The sequence below is a fragment of the Labeo rohita genome, chromosome 12 (genome assembly GCF_022985175.1).
Source record: "Labeo rohita strain BAU-BD-2019 chromosome 12, IGBB_LRoh.1.0, whole genome shotgun sequence".
In the NCBI taxonomy this organism is placed as follows: Eukaryota; Metazoa; Chordata; class Actinopteri; order Cypriniformes; family Cyprinidae; genus Labeo; species Labeo rohita.
In genome coordinates, this window is record NC_066880.1 from 17,057,498 (window position 1) to 17,081,228 (window position 23,731).

General features: G+C 36.0%; 1 protein-coding gene across 1 annotated transcript in view; it reads right to left on the reverse strand.

Annotated features, from left to right (window-relative positions):
• ca10a (carbonic anhydrase Xa) overlaps nt 1-23,731 on the reverse strand; it is a 201,809-nt gene that overhangs the window by 116,102 nt on the left and 61,976 nt on the right. Inside the window, exon 4 of the mRNA XM_051124589.1 lies at nt 1,470-1,612. Within this exon, the coding sequence (XP_050980546.1) occupies nt 1,470-1,612 (143 nt within the window). The remainder of the gene's footprint in view (nt 1-1,469; nt 1,613-23,731) is intronic.

A 23,731-nucleotide genomic window follows, 5' to 3' on the forward strand; every position in this document is an offset into this window, starting at 1 on the left:
GCCTTTGAAGAGAGGATTTATTAATATGCAAAACATGCCATCCTCTCTCCATTGACAAACAAAAGCACTTTTATGTGGTTAGTTGATGCATAACACGCGCATGGATTTTTTAATGTTTAATTCAAAGTGTTGCCACTTCTTTGTAAATGCCTGTGAAATTTACCAGCAATTTCTGAGTTAAAATCGCCCCCCTCCCCCCCTATTGTATATACACTGCCATTCAAGTTTGGGATCAGTAAGATTTTTAATGTTTTTGTTGTTGTTTTTTTAATGGAGTCTCTTACGCTCATCTATTGATTTGATCAAAAATACTTTAAAAAACTTAATATTGTAAAAATATTATTGTAATTTCTAATATTGGTTTCCTATTTTAATAATACACTTTAAAATATAATTATTTCTGTGACGCAGCGCTGAATTTTCATCAGCCATTACTCCAGTCTTTAGTCTCACATGATCCTTCTGATTCAGATTTATTATCAGTGTTGAAACAGTAGTGCAGCTTAATATTTTGATACCTGTGATACTTTTTTCTTTGATTCTTTGATGAATAAAAAGATAAAAAGTACAGCATTTATTCAAAACAGAAATCTTTTCTAACAATATAAGTCTTTACTATCATTTTTTTTTTCATTTAACACATCCTTGCTGAATAAAAGTATTAATTTCCTTAAAAAAAAAAAAAAAAAGTACTGACCTCAAACTTTTGAATAGTAGTGTATATTGTAACACAAAATTGATATTTTGATTGAACACTGTTCTTTTTAACTTTTTATTTATCAAAGAATCTTGAAAAAATATCACCGGTATAAGCAGTAAAAAATAATAAGCAGCACAACTGTTTCCAACACTGATAATAAATCAGCACATTAAAATAATTTCTGAAGGATCATGTGACACTGAAAACTGGAATGATGCTGAAAATTCAGCTTTGCTTCACAGGTATAAATAATATTTTAAAGTATATTAAAACAGAAAACTCTTATTTAAAAAAAAAAAAAAAAAAAAAAAAATCTGTATTTGATCAAATAAATGCAGCCTTGATGATCATAAAATAAAAACAACAACAACAACATTAAAAATCTTACTGATCCCAAACTTTTTATATGTATAACTAGTTTTAAAAACATTTTAAAAAGTGACAAACCATCACAAATTATATAAGGCCAAAAATGAATGCATAATACTAATAAAAAATGCTGTTTAAAGTGGAGTTTTGCATGGCATGCTGCAGGGTATCAGCTACTGTAAAAAACTGGAAAACAGTACAATCAAACTATGCACCATAATGTACTGTCCTAACCATTCTGAATCCAGCAAAACCACTGACCTAGTTGCATTTTTTAACTAAAGTGGCATTTTCACAGTTGATCATGGCACTTTGACACTAGAAACAATGTTTACTTTTCTCAGGCAGCCCATTTCACTGACACTGCAGCCATGCAAACATCATATATGACATGGTTTACCTTTCGTCCGCCAGTGTTGAGCCTCAGTGGTGTCAAGAAGGGATCAAATATCATATGGCTCGTCTCAATGTTGACTGGAGACTGTCTCTTCCCCACAGAACACAGATTCCAGGCAGAATTTACAAGCCCCCAGAATGATGGCACTGCAACAGGATAAGAAAAAAAAAAATAAGAAAAAAAAAAATACACGATGATACTCAGTGTAAGAAAAACAGATCATTTGTTCATAATAAGCAGACAGTCTTAGAATGAATTTATAATTAATGGATAAATGAATAAATAAATAAGAGCCACAGGTTACTTATTTGTGGATGTAATAATTATAAAGTACAAGATAATATTTAAAGGTGTCATCGGATGCCCATTTTCCACAAGCTGATATGATTCTTTAGGGTCTTAATGAGAAGTCTATAACATACTTAGATTAAAATTTCTCAGTGGTAGTGTAAAAAACACCCTCTTTACTCAAAATCAGCCCTGTTCAGAGCAAGCCACTCTATTGCATGTTCTTTTAAACACCCCGCCCTTCTCTTCTGTGGAGTGATGAGCCAGTCTGTTTACTTTAGCTGCGAAACTTGCTAACTAGCGCATTATTAAAAAAAAAAGGTGATTTGCAAAGATGCATAAAAACCCTTATATACTGTAAAAAAAAAATTAAAAAATAAAAAATAAATAAAAAACACGATTCGTTGAGTCATCTTAAAATAATTTGTTACCCTGCTGCCATAAAATTTTAAATTCAGTCAACTAAAATAAGTTTAGTCAACTTGAAATGTTAAGTTGTACTAAGTAACAACTTAGATATTTGTGTTTGCTAAACTTAACAGATGGGTAAGTAACCCAGCTGCCTTAAAATTTAAAGTTGATTCAAATCAAATATCTAAATTGTCTCTTAGTATAATTTAACATTAAGTTGAATAAACTTTTTTTTTTTTTTAATTGACTGAACTTAAAATTTTAAGGAAGCCAGGTTACAAATTATTTTAAGTTGACTCAGCAAATTGTTTTTTACAGTGTACTCACTTCTGCCAAAGGTGAAGCTGCATCACGAATGATTCGTGCAAACATAAACGCATTTATGTAGATTGCCGGGCGAATTGCCTTCCAAAACGAACGTAATGTTAATCCTCTGCGTCTTCAGCGGTTCAGATGACGGGAGTAAATGATGACTGCTATGATCACTATTACATCCAACAACACAACACCTCAGTCGCTCAACTGGAGACATTCTTGTATCCCCCTGCACAGGAGTCGACACAATGGCGGTTGGAGTCAAACTGTTCACAGCTCACTCAGGGCGGGTCTAAGGTAAGACGGTCATGTCAATTAACTATCATGGGAGCGGCCTTTGTAGACATCACACAGACAAGAAGCTGAGAATAGCTTGATTTGAAAAGGGGGATATTTCTTATAAAAATTAATAAAATACCACTGGGTGGATTTTTATCATAATAGGGTGGATGTATATGCACTGCCAACACACATTTATGTTCAAATAACATGTAAAAGTGAGTTTTGCATCTGATGACCCTTTTAAAGAGGACATTGCATGCAAAATGTGTGTGGGCATGTGTGGACACAAACACCTTACAATGATAAAAATCCATTTACTCCTTTTATAACCCTCCAAAAACCTAGACAGTCTCAATTCTCAAGCCATTTTGATTTTCTGAGCAGTATGATGTCATATTGCTCAGGCCCCGCCCACAGCCACTAACAGACTGTCCCGTATTAGCATATTTTCACCCTCAGTCAGCTGTACACCATCCACCATTTTCTCTGCACCCGACGACGTCTTGTAAGCAATGCAGGTGTTTTGTTGTTGGATGTAAAAGTAAACACAAGAGTCATTTTCTCCCGGCATCAGAGCCACTGAGGATGCAGTGGATTTGTTTTGTTTTGATGGTAATGCGCCACTAAATACACAAACGATGGATAAGAGGGGTGGGGTGAGCAGAGCTCATTATCATTTAAAGAGACAGCACTGAAATTAATCGCTGTGAACATGTGAGTTAATATGAACCAAAGTATGTTGCAGACATTTCATGAAAATGTTGTGGAAAATGGGCATCCGAAGTCCCCTTTAAATGCATAAAACATTTCTTACAGCTGAAAGAAATAGCACCATATAAAAGTGCAAATGATTAAGGGATATTAATAGGTATTAAACAAATGATATTACTTTGAAGTACGCTCTTGTTTCAGATAGTGTGTGTTAATATAATTACTGTTACAACTGTAACACTCTGACTTCTATTAATTTCAATTTTATGATCTAGTCTTTCTTATTAAAAGTCTATTAATGGCTACGGCTCACAGCTATGGCTTCAAATGTCTCTTATACCAAAAAATGGCAGCTAGATTTGTAGCAGTCCGTTATGAAGGAAAATGTTAAAAATGTTACAACTGCCCCAGGTCTCCATTTTTTCATAACTCTTTGATACTCATAAGAAAGTCGGTGCAACAATATCCCTCTATTCTTTTAAATAACTTTATTCAACATCCGAGTTCCAGCAACCCATGACATTTTCAAGCAATTTAGACGATTTATACAAAGTGTTCGCCTTGGCATTTTTTTTCACAGCAATGTGCTACATGCACCTCCAGCTGACAACCATTACATGAGATGATTGGCAGCCAGCAAAGCAGGATTCTTTATTAATAATTTATGAGCAGTCAGCGGCATGGTTAAGGACCTCCAAGCTTGCATCTTCTATCAAGTCAATTCCACTCCTGGAACATTTTGGTCGGGTGATTTGACCCAGTTGGCTTGGCAGAAAAGTGAAGACATGTAACTCAATTCATAATGTCTATCCCACCGCAATGACATCAGCACTTCTGCCCCCATTTCAGGCCTCCAAATAGAAAAAGACTATTCATAAATCACTGCTCCCATTGTCCTGATGCTGAGAGAAGCAGGTGGTCTCCACACCATATTTTTCATGTTTGAGTCGCCATAATTTGAGCCTGCATTTTACCGAACAAACACCACCTGCTGTTTCCTGTCATGTGAGCATTCAACAATTCTCCTTGAGAAAAGAACTTGACAAAGTAGCAGCGTGTACACACATTCGTACACTAAAAACAAACACAAACCCAGACACACGCGCACAGGACTTGTAATCTCTTCGACCCCCTAATGCTATGCTAAGGAGGCCTGCATATTGTCCGGGCACAATGCTTGATAAACAAAAGTGTGGCTCGACTGAGGCCACGACTGAGTAGCTTTGTGATTAATAAAAGAATACGGCTGGTTGGTGTAGTCGGTCACTGCTTCAGCAGTCTTAACTCAAAATTAACAGCCGGCTGCTATTCCACTCTCATTTCCTGGCATAAGAACTATTTCTGCGCTGGATGGTGCTGTGTAGAGAATGAAAATGGATTTAAAAAAACGTTGAGTCATCTCTTATTTAGGAAAGCGTTGAATTAGGTTGTAATGTTCTCCAAGATGCAGGCAGAAGAATGAGAAATGAATAAGATCCTTCTACATCAGTCACCGAAAAGACAGGAAACCTATAACCGGAATGGGGCTGCAGTGTATGGAATCGATCCGCTAAACACAGGTGACATGTCATAAATGGTAAATACTTATTACCGATTGGTAGATCTAAAAGAACAACCAAAGTCAACAGCTTTTCCCCTTTGGTAATAAAATTGTATACACAACAAAGCTGAATCTTCACTTTAGAAATGCTGCATGTTGAAGACAGATTTAAAATATATTCATCTGAATAAATTTCCTTTTGAACGCTTAAAGGATAGCAGTTAACATATCACCGGAGGGGAAGATTTTCAGAGATTAACAACTAGTCTGTTCCTCACTCAAATGATTTACATATGGGTCAATGACGTGACGCCTACATTTTCTGTCTGATTGCATTTTTTTTTTTTTTTTAGTTAAAAAATGTGTTTAAATGCATTAAAAAGATGCCATATATATGAAGTACCTCTCCTATGTATGGACCCACCTTAACTTTAACTTTTAAAAAAGATTAGTTACTTGTAATTTTTCTGTTATTCAAGGTGTCAATCATGTGGTGCGACCATCCGTCCATAACTGTTGTTTTAGAAATTCTGATTAATTTTCTGCACTATTTGGCATGATTTCCAAAGTGTTTTGTAATCATGTATAAAATTTCAATGCATTTGTATTTATATTTTCATCATAATATACAAACAAACATTGTCTGATGATTTCTATTTTATGAAATATCATGTAGTGCAACCATCAAGAAACTACCATTTTGGGACTTTTATGTTGAAATCCATTCAAAGATGGGACTTTGCATCATATAGCAATTTGCCAAAGACCCAAAGACCCATATTTCAGACGATTTACATTCAATCTTTGTACAATATGAGAAAAAAAAAAAGAATTTAGAGCATATAATTTTAGTTGGTAATGTATTTATTAGTAATTTATTATTTATTTATAATAACCATTTTAATCTATTTTACCATATTCTACTGCCAAGCAAAGTAAAATAAATGCTCGCTATAGGCAGCATGTAAATTCTGACCCTGCAGTCAAGCACAAACTTCAGATTTCATTTTCTACTGTAAGAAAGATGATCATGCTGTGATCTCGGAAATTAAGCCAGCAACCTCCGACTACCCTAAATTGACCCTTCGCAAAGACCCGCCTCCTTAGTTACTGTTGCTATGCCCGACAAACCATGGCACTTTTATCCCGCACATCATGTTCTCATGCAGTGAAAAATACATCACTGAGCAAAAAGGACACTGACAACGTGCCGACATATGAGACAGAGCTGGTTACTTCTGGTATGAAACAATGTTCAAATTTTGACATTTTTTTACGAATTCAAACAAAAAATACTGTTTTGTGGCCCTTTAATGTGTCGTGACAGATCGCGTAGTGTATCTCTTCATCTCTACTAGTTATAGCATGAAATAAACATGAATGAACATCAGAAGGTATCTTGTTTTACCCATGAAAAGATGTCAATACACACCATTTTTTAAGTCTAAGTACACCGACTTTAATCCAGTTTCCTATCTGGTTTGTTTGTCGGACAAAATGGCGAATTTGGCGTTATGCTTGGTCAGATCACCTGTTAAATCAAACCCCCCGCGAAGGGTCAGTTAAGCAGCCAAGATTGGGCAAAGTTCAGAAATAACTGGGGCTAAAGAAATGCCTGCAGTTAATGCCATGTTAAATTGATTTTTTTTAATGATATAAGGCCTTTGCATCAGTTGGAACGACCACTTATGTGGTGAGACCAAAAATAGGAATAACTGTATTAAAATAAAAATAAAATATCTAATTTCTGTGTTTGAAATATGAATCACTGCTACAACACTTTAATTACTGAAAACATCTTAAATGTTAAGCATGTCATGGAAATGAATTAATTTTAAAAGAAATCAAGGTCACACCACATTAGTTTTTTTTTTTTTTTTTTTAAGGCTATGGCCAATTCATCAAGATGAAAAAACACTAAAATCACTTGATTTTAAATTTTAATATGAATTTATGTGTACACAACATTCCTAATGTTGAATGAATAATTATAACACATATATATATATATATATATATATTTTTTTTTTTTTTTTTTTTTTTTTTAATTTTGAAATTGGCTTGTCGAAAATCCTTATACGCCAATGACCCATATCTTCAGAAGACTCATAATATAGTGTAATTTTTTGTGATTTTGCGTCCTTCAATTTTTTTTATACTATATGGCTTTGGAATGACATGAGTGTGAGTAAATACATTTTTGAATGCATGGTTTAATAGCTTCTCTTTCAATGTGACTGGACACATCAGAGCTGGTCTGAAGACAGAAGAGGCTGTTCTGTTTAATGACCTGTATAAACTCACTTAAAATTCAAACATCCACTTTAGTGCAAGGCTGCAAGCTTTTTATCTTTTAAGGCCTCAGGACACATGAAAGCTACACTGGCAATCAAAAATAACAATTAAAAAGGCTCAATCATGTGTATATAATAAGCATACAGATTCCTTTTCAGTTCTGTCATCTCTATAAGGGATCTTTTTAAACAGCATGCTGCGCACATTTATCCGCTTATCCAGGACACTTAACTTGTAGTACGTATATGTTTCCTCTGAGGAGGCAAGGGAGGCAATGCCTCCACAACATATTGGATGAGACAAAAATTTGTTGTACAAAAAACAAAAAATCAATTACTTGTTTTTCTAAATTAAAGTTGTCCAACAGCAACACAAGCAGGTAAAGTTACAGTGGGAGTCCGTGTCTACCTCACCTCCCCTGAGCCCACTGAGTTTTAACAAACCCGCCCTAAAGCATCCAGTGGGTTTGGTGGGGGTAATAAAGAATGAACTGGGGAAAGTCACGTGAGAGAAGGCAACGCCACCATCGTGATATGATTAGATATGGCTAGTAATGATCAGCTATGATTGGTTCATACGATAAATCCTACCTCTTGTGGTCCTCGCACCCCCCGCTCTGCATATTTCATATGCATCTCTCATCACATACCCCGTTTGTTCTTTTCGACCGTAAGTGCCCTGCGAAGTGGACATCACTGAATATTCCGCCATGATTCCAGCTCCAAATGAGTGTATGTGTTTCATTCAAAGGGCATTAAAGTGTGCAAGACATGTATTTAAATTGTTTTAATATGATGTCACATTTCACACTTTTCTAGTAAGTTTTGTCTGTGTGTGAAGACGCTAATCCATGAATGAACGTTCAGAAGTGAAGTAAACGTCAACGGATTTCCCCTGCTCAGGGAGTAGGGAGCAATGAACACTATGTAGGGATAATATCAATCGGAACATAGCACAGAATCTAGCGTTTTAAAACATTTTAGAGACATGCAAAATATGCAGAGCAGGGGGGCAAGGACTGGAGTTGGGAAACGCTGCTTGAGAGTAGACTGAACAAATATAATATTAATGTCAAATCTCTATGAGGAGCTCATTAGAGCGTAAAACATGCCACTTTCTGTTGCCAGCAGGTAGCGCAATGGCTATAACTGAATATAGTCATGGGCATGTGTTCAGGACAGGACTCTTATCAAACATGTGAATTTTGGTGCAGATCAGACATTATATGCCTGAATTATAACTTCCTTTTTCATGGCGAAATACTGAAGTTTGTCTGCCATGGTCACGCCCTTCAAAGAAAATTTAAGATCTTCGCTTTAGATTATACTGACCAAATTTGTTGATATGTTTAAATCTCTAGGAGTAGTTTGTTTAAATTCAAAACCGGCACAAAACTTGCAGAGAAAAATCTAAATAGCAGACTTCCTGTTGGGTTTCAGATTTCATACCAGGAACTTCTTGTGTAGGTACTGGTGTGTTACATGTGTTGACCCAGTTTTGTAAATGTATGTGAAACATAGCTCGAGGGGCACTTTATTGAAATTTTATAGGTATCGAGCCTATCGAGCCTTATAGGTATTCCTCGCACTATCGGTGCATGGGCCCTAAAGACCTGAAAACACGTGTGTGTGTGTGTGTGTGTGTGTGTGTGTGTGTGTGTGTCTGTGTGTGTGTGTTTTGTTTTGTTTCATTTTTTGTGAGCATTCAGCTTGTTTTTACCAGTGTATTCAGAGCTCTGATGACTGATAATCTGAAAATAAGTTTATTATGAAAAACAACACCAGAATACAAGTTCATAAATTAGATATGTAATTGTTTTAAATTGTTAATGCCTTGATTTATTATTTTGGAATAAATGTAAAATGCATAAAACACTAAATTGATGAAGTTTATACATTGTTTTAATAAATAGAATAGCCCATAAATGACATTGGTAGTGTAAGTAATGTTTAACCAAGAAATTCAGACATGAATTCACATTTAATTAAAAAAGAAGAAAAAAAAAACGTAAAAAAAAAAAAAAAAAAAAAAAAAAAGTGAGGACCGCTGCATGCCACATTTCTCTATTCATAAATTTTAAATATGAAAGGACAAAGGTGAAAACATTTCAATCATTACATTAATTATCCTCACAAAACATTTTTCTGTTTAGCCATAATACATTATTTGACGTTTGTATTTACAATCCAAGCACAGGAAAGGTTTTGTTAATTATATCAAACCAAGGTCATTCGCAATGTTATTCACTGACAGAGAGCTCCATCTATTCCCATGATCACAAGGGTTGGATCTTGTTCTTTGACATTAAAAAAGTGAAGAAGAAAAGACTAGCACTTGCAGAATAATTATTGCCTTCCCCTTTGTAACAGCTAAAGCCTGTGTTCTAGCCACCCTCAAGGTTTACTACAGTTCAGGGTCGAGCGAAGACACGCACAAAGAAGGCACACTTGCACCAATTAAGATGCCCATTAATTACTTCCATTCCAGATCTTGCCACAAAACCATAGAGCCTCTGCCCCAAGACTCCAGGAGAGTAACTATGCGCTTACCATTCGAATGAAAGAAGCAGAAGTATTTTTTAAAAGAAGGGAAAAGGAACATGTGTGAAAAAGCAGCAAGTTTTGAAAACACACAGTGTATCCAGACATATCCCTGGGTATCTTGGATAAACATCAAAAACTACCGTCTGTTTTGATGTGCCGAAACATAATAATAATACTGCAGGAAAACAAACAGATTGGCAATAAATACATAAAAGAAAGGATGGGAAAATATCTTAACAACAAAACTGATGCTAAATGCTTGGAAATTGCATTTAAACGTGTAACCTCTTCAACCAATCCTTCATTTTGGAGGCGGCAATGAAACTTCACAACAGGACTACATAGTGGGGGAGGGTTCATTACTTTCCCCAACATATGGTGAAAATGAAAGAAATGAAAACCCTTGGCTACCAGCTTCATAATGAAAACCCTTGGCTACCAGCTTTTTATCTTGAAGCTGTAAACAAGAAACCAGAGGAAAGTCTGGAAAAGGTAATATTAATAAGAAGAAATGTTTCTTAAGATCCAAATCACGTGACACTGATCCTTCTGAAGACTGGAGTAACGTCTGCTGAATTACTGATCGGTCATTGCAAGAATAATATTTAAAATATAAAATAGTTACTTTATTTTACAAAAAAACATTAACTTATACGCATTATATTTTTCAGCAACATTTTTTTTTTTGATTATTAATTAGCAGTGATGTAACTGTAACTGGTAAAATATTTTAAAAATACACTACCAGTCAAACGTTTTTGAACAGTAAGGTTTTTAATAATGTTTTAAAAGAAGTCTTTGCCCACTAAGCCTGCATTTATTTGATCCAAAATCAAATTAAAAGTAAAATGTTGAAATATTTTGACTATTTTAAATAACTGCTTTCTATTTAAATATATACTTTAAAATGTAATTTAGTCCTGTGATCAATGCTCAATTTTCAGCATAATTAGTCTTCGGAGTCACATGATCCTTCACAAATCATTCTGATATGCTGATTTGCTGTTCAAGAAACATTTATTATTATTATTATTATTAATATTATTATTATTATTATTATTATTATTATCATCATCATTATCATTATCATTATCATCATCATCATTATCATCATCAATATTTTAAAACTGTTGTAACTGTTTTAAAACAGAATTCTTTGATGAACAAAGATCCAAAGATCAGCATTTATCGGAAATAAAAAGCTTCTGTAAAATGATACACTATACCATTCAAAAGCTTGGATATGGTGGTATAATAGTAACTTTCTATTCATTAAAAAATACTTGGTAGGGGCTCCTTTTGCTTTAATTACTGCCTCAATTTGGTGTGGCATGCAGGTGATCAGTCTGTGGCACTGCTGAGGTGGTATGGAAGCCAAGGTTTCTTTGACCATGGCCTTCAGCTCATCTATATATTTTCGGTCTCTTGTTTCTCATTTTCCTCTTGACAATACCCCATAGATTCTCTGTGGGGTTCAGGTCTGGTGAGTTTGCTGGCCAGTCAAGCACACCAACACCATGGTCATTTAACCAACTTTTGGTGCTTTTGGCAGTGTGGGCAGGTGCCAAATCCTGCTGGAAAACGAAGTCAGCATCTTTAAAAAGCTGGTCAGCAGAAGGAAGCATGAAGTGCTCTAAAATTTCCTGGTAAACGGGTGCAGTGACTTTGGTTTTCAAAAAACACAGTGGACCAACACAAGCGGATGACGTTGCACCCCAAATCATCATAGACTGTGGAAACTTAACACTGGACTTCAAGCAACTTGAAGCTATGAGCTTCTCCACCCTTCCTCCAGACTCTAGGACCTTGGTTTCCAAATGAAATACAAAACTTGCTCTCATCTGAAAAGAGGACTTTGGACCACTGGGCAACAGTCCATTTCTTCTTCTCCTTAGCCCAGGTAAGACGCCTCTGACGTTGTCTGTGGTTCAGGAGTGGCTTAACAAGAGGAATTCGACAACTGTAGCCAATTCCTTGACACGTCTGTGTGTGGTGGCTCTTGATGCCTTGACCCCAGTCTCAGACCATTCCTTGTGAGGTTCACCCAAATTGTTGAATCGATTTTGCTTGACAAGCCTCTCAAGGCTGCGGTTCTCTCGGTTGGTTGTGCATCTTTTTGTTCCACACTTTTTCCTTCCACTCAACTTTCTGCTAACATGCTTGGATACAGCACTCTGTGAACAGCCAGCTTCTTTGGCAATGAATGTTTGTGGCTTACCCTCCTTGTGAATGATTGTCTTCTGGACAACTGTCAGATCAGCAGTCATCCCCATGATTGTGTAGCCTATAGTGAACCAAACTGAGAGACCGTTTTGAAGGCTCAGGAAACCTTTGCAGGTGTTTTGAGTTGATTAGCTGATCGGCATGTCACCATATTCTAATTTGTTGAGATTGGTGGGTTTTTGTTAAATGTGAGCCAAAATCATCACAATTAAAAGAACCAAAGACTTAAACTACTTCAGTCTGTGTGCATTGAATGTATTTAACACACGAATTTCACAATTTGAGTTAAATTACTGAAATAAATTAACTTTTCCACAACATTCTAATTGATTGACATGCACCTGTATATATTCAAACAGAAAACAATTATTTTAAATAATGAAAATATTTCATAATTTTACTGTTTTTGCTGTACTTTGGATCAAATAAATACAGGCTTGGTGAACTGAAGAGACACCTTTAAAAAAAAAAAACATTAAAAATCTTACTGTTCAAAAACTTTTGACTGGTATTGTAGTTATAGTACTATTCTAAACTATGAATTTCCTTTCATATTAAGGCTTTTTTCTTAACAGTTGTTTTAACCTTTAAAAAATCATTTTATTTCAAAAAATTAAAAACATGCTCACCACAGAAGAGGTGTATTCAAGTCATTGAATCATTTAAGTAATCTATGAATTGCATTTTTAAAATAACTGTAAGATCATCGACCAATCTGGCATACTGAATTCATTTTGCAACTAGTGCACCTACAGCAATCTTGCAACAACTTTTTTCCACACAAATTGCAAAGGACAGCTGTTTTGCGCTTGGAAAGTCAGATTGTCGTGTGAGTAATTCAGCTCTCTGTCCATTAATTGGTGCAGTTCATCAAAGCAGTGCTTTATCAGGTGTAGCATTAGAGCAAACAGGAGTATCAAGCCTCACGTAATGATTAGTGGCCAAGACCACGAATCATTCACAAGCTATCATTGTCTAGGTAAATAGTTTCAGAGGTAAAGTGCCGTCAGATGGGACAAGCGTGCAGTCGGCATGTTTAAATGGCACAGGACAGCTGAACCTCTTTGGACATGTCCTCTAATGCCAGCGTAATCTCAGCACCCTAGGCCGATGGGCCTCATTAGGCCGGACCATCCCGAGAACAATAAACATGTCAGTCAAGTTAACTCCTCCTGTCATTTGTTAATGGGCAGGGATATCTGACCTGGCGGCAAAGAGGGCTTCTCAAAGCGGAATACAAATGAGAATAAAACTGCCATGGTGCAGCCGACACAGAGGAACCATGGCCACAACAAACTCTGCAGTTTCTCCACAGGCCGCACACGTATGCTGGCGGAAACATCAACAGCAAAACACTCAACAGGACCTTCTCCTCTCGCTTGCTAATTGTCGCCCCCTGTTTAGGAGGCTTCGCATCTCGGAGGAGTCCTTCAGTGTTGGCCTCCACAGGATACGCTGAAGAGCGGCTTTATCCTTGAGAACTTCTGAGCTGACAATAACCCCACAGAACAAAATGAAATGCTACAGGAAGAATTTCAAATGAAGCAGTGTTGATGTCTTTATACAGACTACTGAATGTAGAGTGGCAAGTACTGCTTGGTCCACCATTTACAAGCTTTTTATTTTCCCCCTATGAAACATCGCTTCCCCACCTTCAAGGAGTTTTTCTGGCAATCTGTTTTCACCGTTATACAGTAGGGGGCACCGTTCAGAAATCTTCTGAAATAATACAATCTCTAAATACAAAAACATGCAAAGATGATCTGCGTAAACCAGACGGAGTGGACAGACGCTGGGCCTGTCCCAATACCCATACATGCGTTCTTGGCCACTTCAGAGCATGTGCACATGACAGGAAGTGCGTGCAAAAGACTGTCCCAGGTCTGAAAAAACTCAAAGCTCGGTATACTGAACGCACAATAAATACACACTATATCTAATATCGCTATGGAGTGTATCCCATCACTTATGTTCTGAAAATCAAGATTGTATTTTTTTCCTCAGAATTGACCCTTCGCAAACAGCTTGATTAACCAATCGTAACGCAGAATCTGCCATTCTATCCGTCAAACAAATCAGACAGGAGAGTAGATTAACTTCAGTGGACTTAAACTTGAAACATTGTGTGTACTGATGTCTTTCCACAGTTAAAATACCTTCTGATGTTCATTCATGTTTTTTTTTTTCCATGAAGTAAAGAAGAAAATCGTGAAACGATCGGTTCACGTGTCATTGATCTTATAAGGCATGACGCAATGAAGAGCCACAAAACTGTATTTATTGTTTGAATTTCTTACAAAATTACAACATTTTAAAGCAGAGACCTTGTTTCATACCAGAAGTAACCTGCTCTGTCTTGTCTGTCAGTGTGCTGTCAATTTCCTCTTTGTTCATGATGTGTAGTGTGAGAGCAGCATTGTTTGTCGGACATAGCAATAGCAACTAAGGTGGGCAGGTTTTTGCGAAGGGTCAATTGTGAGATCTAAACTCGCAATTGCGAGTATAAAGTCTGGTTTTGAGGTGGGAAAAGACTGATATATTTTCAGAACTGCAAGTTTATATCTCACAATTCTGACTTAACTCGCAATTGTGTGTCAAAAATCAGAACTGCGAGATATAAACTCAATTCTGAGAAAAAAAGTCACAATTGTTAGTTTATATCTCACAGTTCTCTCCAAATTTCTCAGAATTTAGACTTTTATAACTCGTAACTGCGAGTTTATATCATGCAAATTCTGAGAAAAAAATCAGAATTGCAAGTTTATATGCCACAATTCAGACTTTGTAACTTTATAACTTTATAACATGCAATTGGGAGTTGACCACGCTATTCTGAAAAAAAGTCAGAATTGCGAGATGTAAGCTCACAATCGCAAGAAAAGTCAGAATTGTGAGAAGTTGCAATTACCTTTTTTTTTGTTAGTCATTGGCCAGTAGCCAGAAATGGGCTTCCATAGTTTAGGGCTGTTTTTTTTGTTTGTTTTTTGTTTTTCCCCGGTAAAGCCGGTTGTGTAATAAATAGTAAATCTCCAGCACCTGCTTTCAGATGGAGCAGCATTTAGTACACAAAGCCGTAATTGACTGAAAAGCTACGCTACATCACGTTTATTATCGCAGACGATTTAATCGCACAATTATGAAATTGAAAGAAATCATGCGATAATGACAGGTGTTTGCGTAGCTTCTCAGTGAACTACGGCTCTGTGTAGAAATGCTGCTACATCTGAAAGTACATCAAAATACCACAGTTGAATAACGTTTTTACTTTTAAATCCTTCTGTGAGATGATGTGGCTTTTTGCACAGAATAAGGCATGCATAGTATTTACAGTATTCTAAGCGGTGATAAAGGCATTGCATTATATACTGTATTATAAGGAAAATTATAATCAGAAGAACTCTGACAAACCATACATTGTCGTGGTTGTGTGTTTATTAGTCACACCGAATCAATAAAAGTAATTAAATATTCTGTTTATTCAGCTGCAGCGATCGTGATTTCCTGGGTTGTCGTCTTTGGGCATATTTGGAGTTTCCATGAGAGAGCGCCCTCTGGCTTTCGGATGGAAATTTACTGCTGATCACAGAACCGTGCTTCACTGAAAGATACGCATGACAATCATGCAGCCCTACTTTTGAGAATGTCTCTGTAACTCATTCCCAAAAGTAAAACCCAATCAAAAGTCTGTCCATAACGTACTATCTGCGCTTCCATTACTCATCAAATTGCGCAAACGGAATGCAAATTGAAGGTACGTCCAGTGGAAAGTTAATTTTGCAAAAACTCCCATTTATCACAAAAAAGCGGCATGTTTCAGTAACACCCCAGAAGCAATTCTCTGTGCTGCTTAGCAAAAAAATACACACCTACATCTCGTTCGATTAAAAATAATGGCTAGTAAGGTGGCTGCGATATACATAAACCTACCAACATCTGTCACCGTGACTTATCGTGAGAGCAAAAAAATGATGCTTTAGTAGCGTAATATTGGTTAACATCATGTCATTTTGCAATAATTTTTTTTTAAATCAATATTTATAAAGTACTGCAAAAGTTTTGTGCAATTCTGTAATGAAAACGCAGCTACTGTAACATAACAGCATCAACAGTTTTATGAGAAAGCAGACAGGAAGAAGAACATATCATTTAGTGCACACTTAAACAAGGGCACAAATGATTATTTCATGCGCATATCCACAAATGTGAATGAATTACGTAAATCCTGTGCACGGTTTACATTTTTTCCTGCATGTCATGCAGGCTCCATAAATTTATACTTATAAGATGGAAATTCTTTGAGTTTGAGCTCCCAGTAGGAACTTTTAACTGAAACGCCACCTCAAGACATAATTCTGACTCAAACTCAAAGAAGCTACAACAAACCTTGATTTCAGAATTTAATATGGCTGCTCAGTGCATCAACAGTAGTTAAGCAGTAGTATCTGTGGACATGATACTTTGAAGCTATCTGTGCAAATTACCACTTTTCAATGTGTGTTTTTTTTTTTTTTTTTTTTTTTTTTTTTTTTTACATCAACCGATATTGATATCTACGAATGAATCAATTTTGTTTTTCCAACTTAAGTACTTGAACACGGTCAACTCAGGTCTAGTCTCGTGTAGCCAGACCTTCAGAATGACGGTAGAAGGTCTGGGAATTTTGGTTGCTTTGAAAGGCCAAGGACCGCCCAATGGCCATATGACTGACAGGTAAAACAACCAATCACGTTCCGTTTTGTGCCACGTCATGTTTAGGGGCATGAAAATTTCACCACAATAACAAATCAGCGTGTAAAATTCTTGGACGCATTTTAAAGAGTCTATGCTGTGCTGTGAACTTTACATATTTCACATAATTTTGAAAATCCAGCTTTTAGATCCTGTTAATCACTCACTGTCACAGCTGTAAACATGACGGCTTTCTTCTTTCATGAGGGGTTTGGCATCACAGCATCTTTGTTTCCAGGTGGAACGTTAAAAAGAACACCATATGCGTCAGACATTCAGCCAGCGGCCTGTGGGCATGACGTCTGAGGCTGAGACTAACTCAGATCTGACATCATTCCCAGCTCCAACATCCTACTTCTGAGGTAAATAGCATTCAAATGTGTCTGGCATGACGCATGGCACATCTCAGCAGGTTAGAAACCCAGACTTACTGATTCCTTTATAATTCAGCACGGGGATAATATCTAAATAAACATGTGGAGGGCTAAATTACTAGTAGACTTGTGTTCATTTGGTGTGTAAACACTCATTTGAACAGGCAGTCCTGAGGCTAGCCTTCTCCTCTGTTGAACCGCTACACACAATTTCTCTTTTTTCTCCATCTCTGTCCTGTTTTCTCCATCACTTAAGCTCTCTTTGGCTGTCCGTTAACCATGTCAGGCATGTCAGAGTGTGGATTTAGCCTAAACCTCTCATTGAATCTGAAAATAATCCCCAAGTCATCCTGCTGTTATCTTGGCTATGCTTGTCAGCAGAAAGGATTCCTCTGTCACTGAGATCTAAATTGTGCTCATTACATGTGTTTATCCACAAACAACAGAGGCATAAAAATACATAAAGAGCTGAAAACACATGTGCAGCACGCATTCACAACACAATTACCTTACGTAATGTGTATTTAAGTTTATTTACAGTGGGTAATTATATAGGATTGGGCTTGATTTTGTCCTTTAGGATTTGATTGGATCACACAAGCCATGATAAATGTATTTTATGCTCACCAACGCTGCATTTATTTAATCAATAAAGTAAAAATCGTAATATGTTACAATTTACTATATATATATATATATATATATATACACACACACACACACACACACACATACATATATATATATATAGTAATTACAAAAAACAAACAAACAAAACACTTCTCTCTATGATTTGATATGTCACATGATTTTTCAGAAATCATTCTAATATGCTGATTTGGTGGTCAAAAAACATTTAATATTTCTATTAATGATGAAAACAGTGTTGCTTTCTACATTCTACATTTTTTGATTAGCATTATTTGAAATAGGATTATTTTGTGAAATTTGTTAAATTCTGATCAATTAAAAGCATCTTTGCTGATTTTTTTTTTTTTAAACAGACAGAAAAACAGGACAGACAGACAGACAGATAGACAAATAGATTTATTGCTTTAGATGATTTAACAAAATGAGAGCTTTGTGGCTTTTAGTCCATGTGTGTTGCACTAACATTAGCTGTGCATTCAGTGTAATCCTGACTGTTTAAATAAGTAAACAAGTAAATAAGTAAACTTTTAAATTTAAAATGTTAATAAGGCTAATAAGTTGCACATCATAGTTCATCTGCTGGAAAAAAAAAATAAAATAAAAAAATAAATAAATAAATAAATAAATAAATTAATTAATTAATTAATTAATTAAATAAAAAAAAAATAAAATTTAAATAAAATAAAATGAATGAAAAAAACTATTTCAGAGTATTTAAACATCTGACTGTCTTTCCCACAGTAGTAGTCTCATGTCCTACAGAACTTCCACTTCTCCTCAGTAAATCAAATCTCTTCACAGCAGTTCTCCAGGTAGATGTCTTTGCTTAGTTACCCACATAGCTCACTCTTATAACACTGTGGGGAAATTCGGCCGTGGGTGGACACCTTATGTACCTAAACAATCATGAAATTCGTGATGGGAAAGAATGGAGGCCACATAGCCACCAGCAGACTAGGAAATGTAGGTGTTGTTACAGCAAAAAAAAAAAAATTGTTTGCCAGTAAATTCCTATCCTGAACTGATTTGATACCAATATTTCAATGATATCTGCCCATCATTCTTGATTCAATGTAGTCTCCATTGACAAGATCCATTTTTTGAAGAAAAAAAAACCCTCCACCTTCAATATCCAACCAATCAACTATAATGGAACAATGTGACTATGATAAAGAGAGGAAAGGTGCAGCCTGACACGCAGCGCTGATGCTGGAAACACTGTGTTATTGAGCACTCTGGCCGAGCACCGGGGGAAAAATATTAATCAGGTCTTAACGACAAGGACAATTCTGGGCTTCATGCCGCAGCGCTGGGAGACTGACAGATGTGCAGATTTGAGTTCTAAGAGCAATTCCGACAGCAGCTACAGTAAATGTATTTGGAGCCAATGTTTGATATTCACACATCACCACAGCTTGTCAACTGCATAAATGGAATAAAACTGAACTTTATCTGTGAAGAAATATGGGAAAATAGCATCAGATATGTGACGGCATACAAGCCACAGCAAAATATGCTAAATCTGCACACAGCTTTGTCCAGTTTACTATTTGGGTATTTACACTTAGTCACTTCATACATGTTGACCGCAATCTGACTGTATGCACATTACATTCACACTTTACCACATAAATGTGTCTTTGATATAAACCTGATTTAGTATACTTGTTTTACACGCAAATGCAAAGGAGTTTACTTGTATAATACTAATGCCTTTAGAACCATTTTCTGAAACGCATTACTAGAAGCTCAGAGTTACAGCAAAAAACAAATAAAAAATGTTTAGTGAAACAATAAATAAAAGGCAGACATATTAGATTACTAACTGCAGAATAATAATAAAGGCAAACTTTACAAAACGTTTAAATTTTGTGCACATTGATAAGCAATACTTCGAGAACTGTATTAATACAGGTTAACAATATCTATTTCTAATTCTATTTCCTATTTCTCTCAAATATTGTTTACAATATAAATCTGTGTTAGTGAGCACTTCTCCTTTGCCGAGATAATCCATCCACCTCACAGGTGTGGCATATCAAGATGCTGAGTAGACAGCATGATTATTGCACTAGTTTGCCTTAGGCTGGCCACAATAAAAGGCCACTCTAAAATGTGTAGTTTTACTGTTTTTTTTTGGGGGGGGTCCGAAAACCAGTCAGTATCTGGTGTGACCACCATTTGCCTCACACAGTGCAACCAATCGGATAGAGTTGATCAGGTTGTTGATTGTGGCCTGTGGAACGTTGGTCCACTCCTCTTCAATGGCTGTGCGGCGAAGTTGAAACAAACAAGGCAGGAACTAGAACACGCTGTCGTATATTCGCCAATCCAGAGCATCCCAAACTTGCTCAATGGGTGACATGTCTGGTGAGTATGCTGGCCATGCAAGAACTGGGATGTTTTCAGCTACCAGGAATTGTGTAAAGATCCTTGCAACATGGGGCCGTGCATTGTCATGCTGCAACATGAGGTGAGGGTCGTTGATGGCACAACAATGGGCCTCAGGATCTCGTCACGGTATCTCTGTGAATTCACAATGCCATTAATAAAATGCACCTGTGTTCGTTGTCCATAACATACGCCTGCCCATACCATAACCCCACCGCCACCATGGGCCATTCGATCCACAACGTTGACATCAGCAAACCGCTCACCCACACGACGCCATACACGCTGTCTGCCATCTGCCCTGTACAGTGAAAACCGGGATTCATCCGTGAAGAGAACACCTCTCCAAAGTGCCAGATGTCATCAGATGTAAGCATTTGCCCACTCAAGTCGGTTACGACGACGAACTGCAGTCAGGTCCAGATCCCAATGAGGACGACGAGCATGCAGATGAGCTTCCCTGAGACCTTTTCTGACAGTTTGTGCAGAAATTCTTTGGTTATGCAAACCAATTGTTGCAGCAGCTGTCCGGGTGACTGGTCTCAGACGATCTTGGAGGTGAAGATGCTGGATGTGGAGGTCCTGGACTGGTGTAGTTACACATGGTCTGTGGTTGTGAGGCTGATTGGATGTACTGCGAAATTCTCTGAAACGCCTTTGGAGATGACTTATGGTGGAGAAAAGAACATTCAATTCATGGGCAACAGCTCTGGTAGACATTCCTGCAGTAAACATGCCAGTTGCATGCTCCCTCAAAACTTGCGACATCTGTGGCATTGTACTGTGTGTAAAAACTGCACATTTTAGAGCCTTTTATTGTGGCCAGCCTAAGGCACACCTGTGCAATAATCATGCTGTCTAATCAGCATCTTCATATGCCACACCTGTGAGGTGGATGGATTATCTCGGCAAAGGAGAAGTGCTCACTAACACTGATTCAGACAGATTTGTAAACAATTTTTGAGAGAAACAGGCCTTTTGTGTACATAGAAAAAGTCTTAGATTTTTGAGTTCAGCTCATGAAAAATGGGGCATAAACAAAAGTGTTGTTTATAATTTTGGTCAATGTAGATTCTAAATAATATTTAGCTTATAAAAAATTTAACGTTGATAAATAAATGCTTTAAAAAAAACAAAAAGTCATTTGTTGTTAGGTCATGATACCAAATACTAGAGCTGCAATGATTCCTTGATTCTATTTGAGCATTTAATTTTAAAAAAATCCTCCATTGCACTTTGCCCATGTCAAGTACTCCGCAAAATACCAGAAGTGGCACATTCCACATATTAAACACATTTAAAAATCATAATAAAGCATAACGCAATCAAGAATTCACAAACTCTACAATTCAGTTAAATAAATATGTGTTGCAGGTTTAATATATGTGGTTTGTTTGTTTACATGCATGTACATTAAGTAACTTACGTGCATCTCAGAGCAGCTCCATTCACAGTAAATGCTGCTACACAAACTGTTACCATTTACATGTGAGTAGCGTCTCAAACGCCATCTCTGCATGTTGTTGAGAGTTTAGGTTTATTATAATGTTCATCTGGGAATGCACCATGCGCTATTTCATCAGATTTTATCAGGTAAATAATTTAGAACCCTACGCAAACACAGGACAATACATCAATATCTTTCTCAATATGCTAACTTTTCATCGCGATTTCAAAATAAAATGCTTTGATATCCACATATTTAAGAAAGTACAGTGGCTGTAGCTTTTCTATCATAAAGAAATAGACAAATAATTAAGTAGACTAAGTAAATTAAATGTTGAGTCAATATTAAACAAGGATCAGTGTAAAAACAATCGTCAGGCTGTTGGCACCCTGTGCAGGCATTTGTCATAATGCATAATGTACATTATCTCTATTGTTTATAATACATTATATATTTTAATAGTTTTGTTCAACAAAACCATATGATTACTTGCTTTTGATACTTTATTTGAAGTATGTGTATTATACATTTTAAGTCAATTTAAGTCTTTTTTATTGTTCACATAGGTCTAATTATATTACAAAAATTATATAATTATCCGATTACTCGATTAATCATCAGAATAATCGACAGATTACCAAAGTAACTGTTAGCGAAAGCCCTACCAAATACATTTATGTTGAAACTTATTGTAAAGTGTTACTGTAATCATAGGTCTATACATAATTTAATATTGCAATAGCTATAGTGCTGACCCAAATCAATATCTCATGGCCATTTTTTTATATTAAATTCCTAAAAATTGTTCATTGTTGATTCAAGATACAGAAAATACAGAAAAATATATTAAACCATATCATAAAGTTATAGTGTTGATCTAATCCAATATTTTATGGTTATGTATTTTTTTAATAATAAATGTGACCCTGGACCACAAAACCAATCATAGGGATACATTTTTTTTAAATTGAGATTTAAACATCACCTGATTTATATATTAGAATATATTATATATTAAATAAGCTTTCCATTGATTTATGGTTTGTTAGGATAGGACAATATTGGGCCAAAACAAAACTACTACTAAATGCAATCTGAGACTGCAAAAAAAAATAAATAAATAAAAATAATAATAATAATATTTAGAAAAATTGCCTTTAAAGTCCAAATTAAGTACTTAGCAATGGATACTACTAATCATAAAATAAGTTTTGATATATTTAAATTAGGAAATTAACAAAATACCTTCATTAAACATGATATTAATATCTCAATGATTTTTGGCATAAAAGAAAATTTGATAATTTTGACTCATACAATGTATTGTTGGCTATTGCTACAAATATACACATGCTTCTTATGACTGTTTTTGTGGTGCAGGGTCACAAATGCTATAAAACATTTTGTTTAATGTTCGTTCTCAATACCTAATACAATAAACACATTACACAACAAAAAAAAAAAAAAAAAAAAAAATTAAAGTGTTATCAAAATGCATAAATTCATGCAATACTGTCGTTACAGTCTCAATGGCAATATTCAATTTCACTACATTTAATTATTTTACACATAGTCAGTAATTATCGAGATAATGTACAGTCAGTTTGTCATTACTGCAAAACAAACCCTGTCAGGTAAGTAGAAAATACCGAAATGCGATCAGGATTCACCCAATGTTTCCAAAACACCATAGTGAAATTTCTCAGGAGCGTGTGTGCTAGTAGCTCAATTTTCTCTCATTATTGACCACAGTCTATCAAAACTGAAACTGGTGCTTTTTGATTACTTGATTTTACCAAATAGGTCCACGTGACAGACAGCAGCTATAACCGCCACTGCGAAACACGTGCAGCTGCCGATGTGTTTCTTATGCATCACTTGAATTATTCATCCGCTGCCATTTGGACTGAACCAAGAGATGTCGGCGAATTAGGGAAACTCGCTATGATGAGAAGTGGGTAAGGCATGGCTCAAGGTTGCCTGCTAGTTTCCTTTGTGTGTGTGTCCAAGGTATCACTTTTGGAGCCTCTCTGTATTTGTGCATGGTATTGGATGCTAGAGGGTTG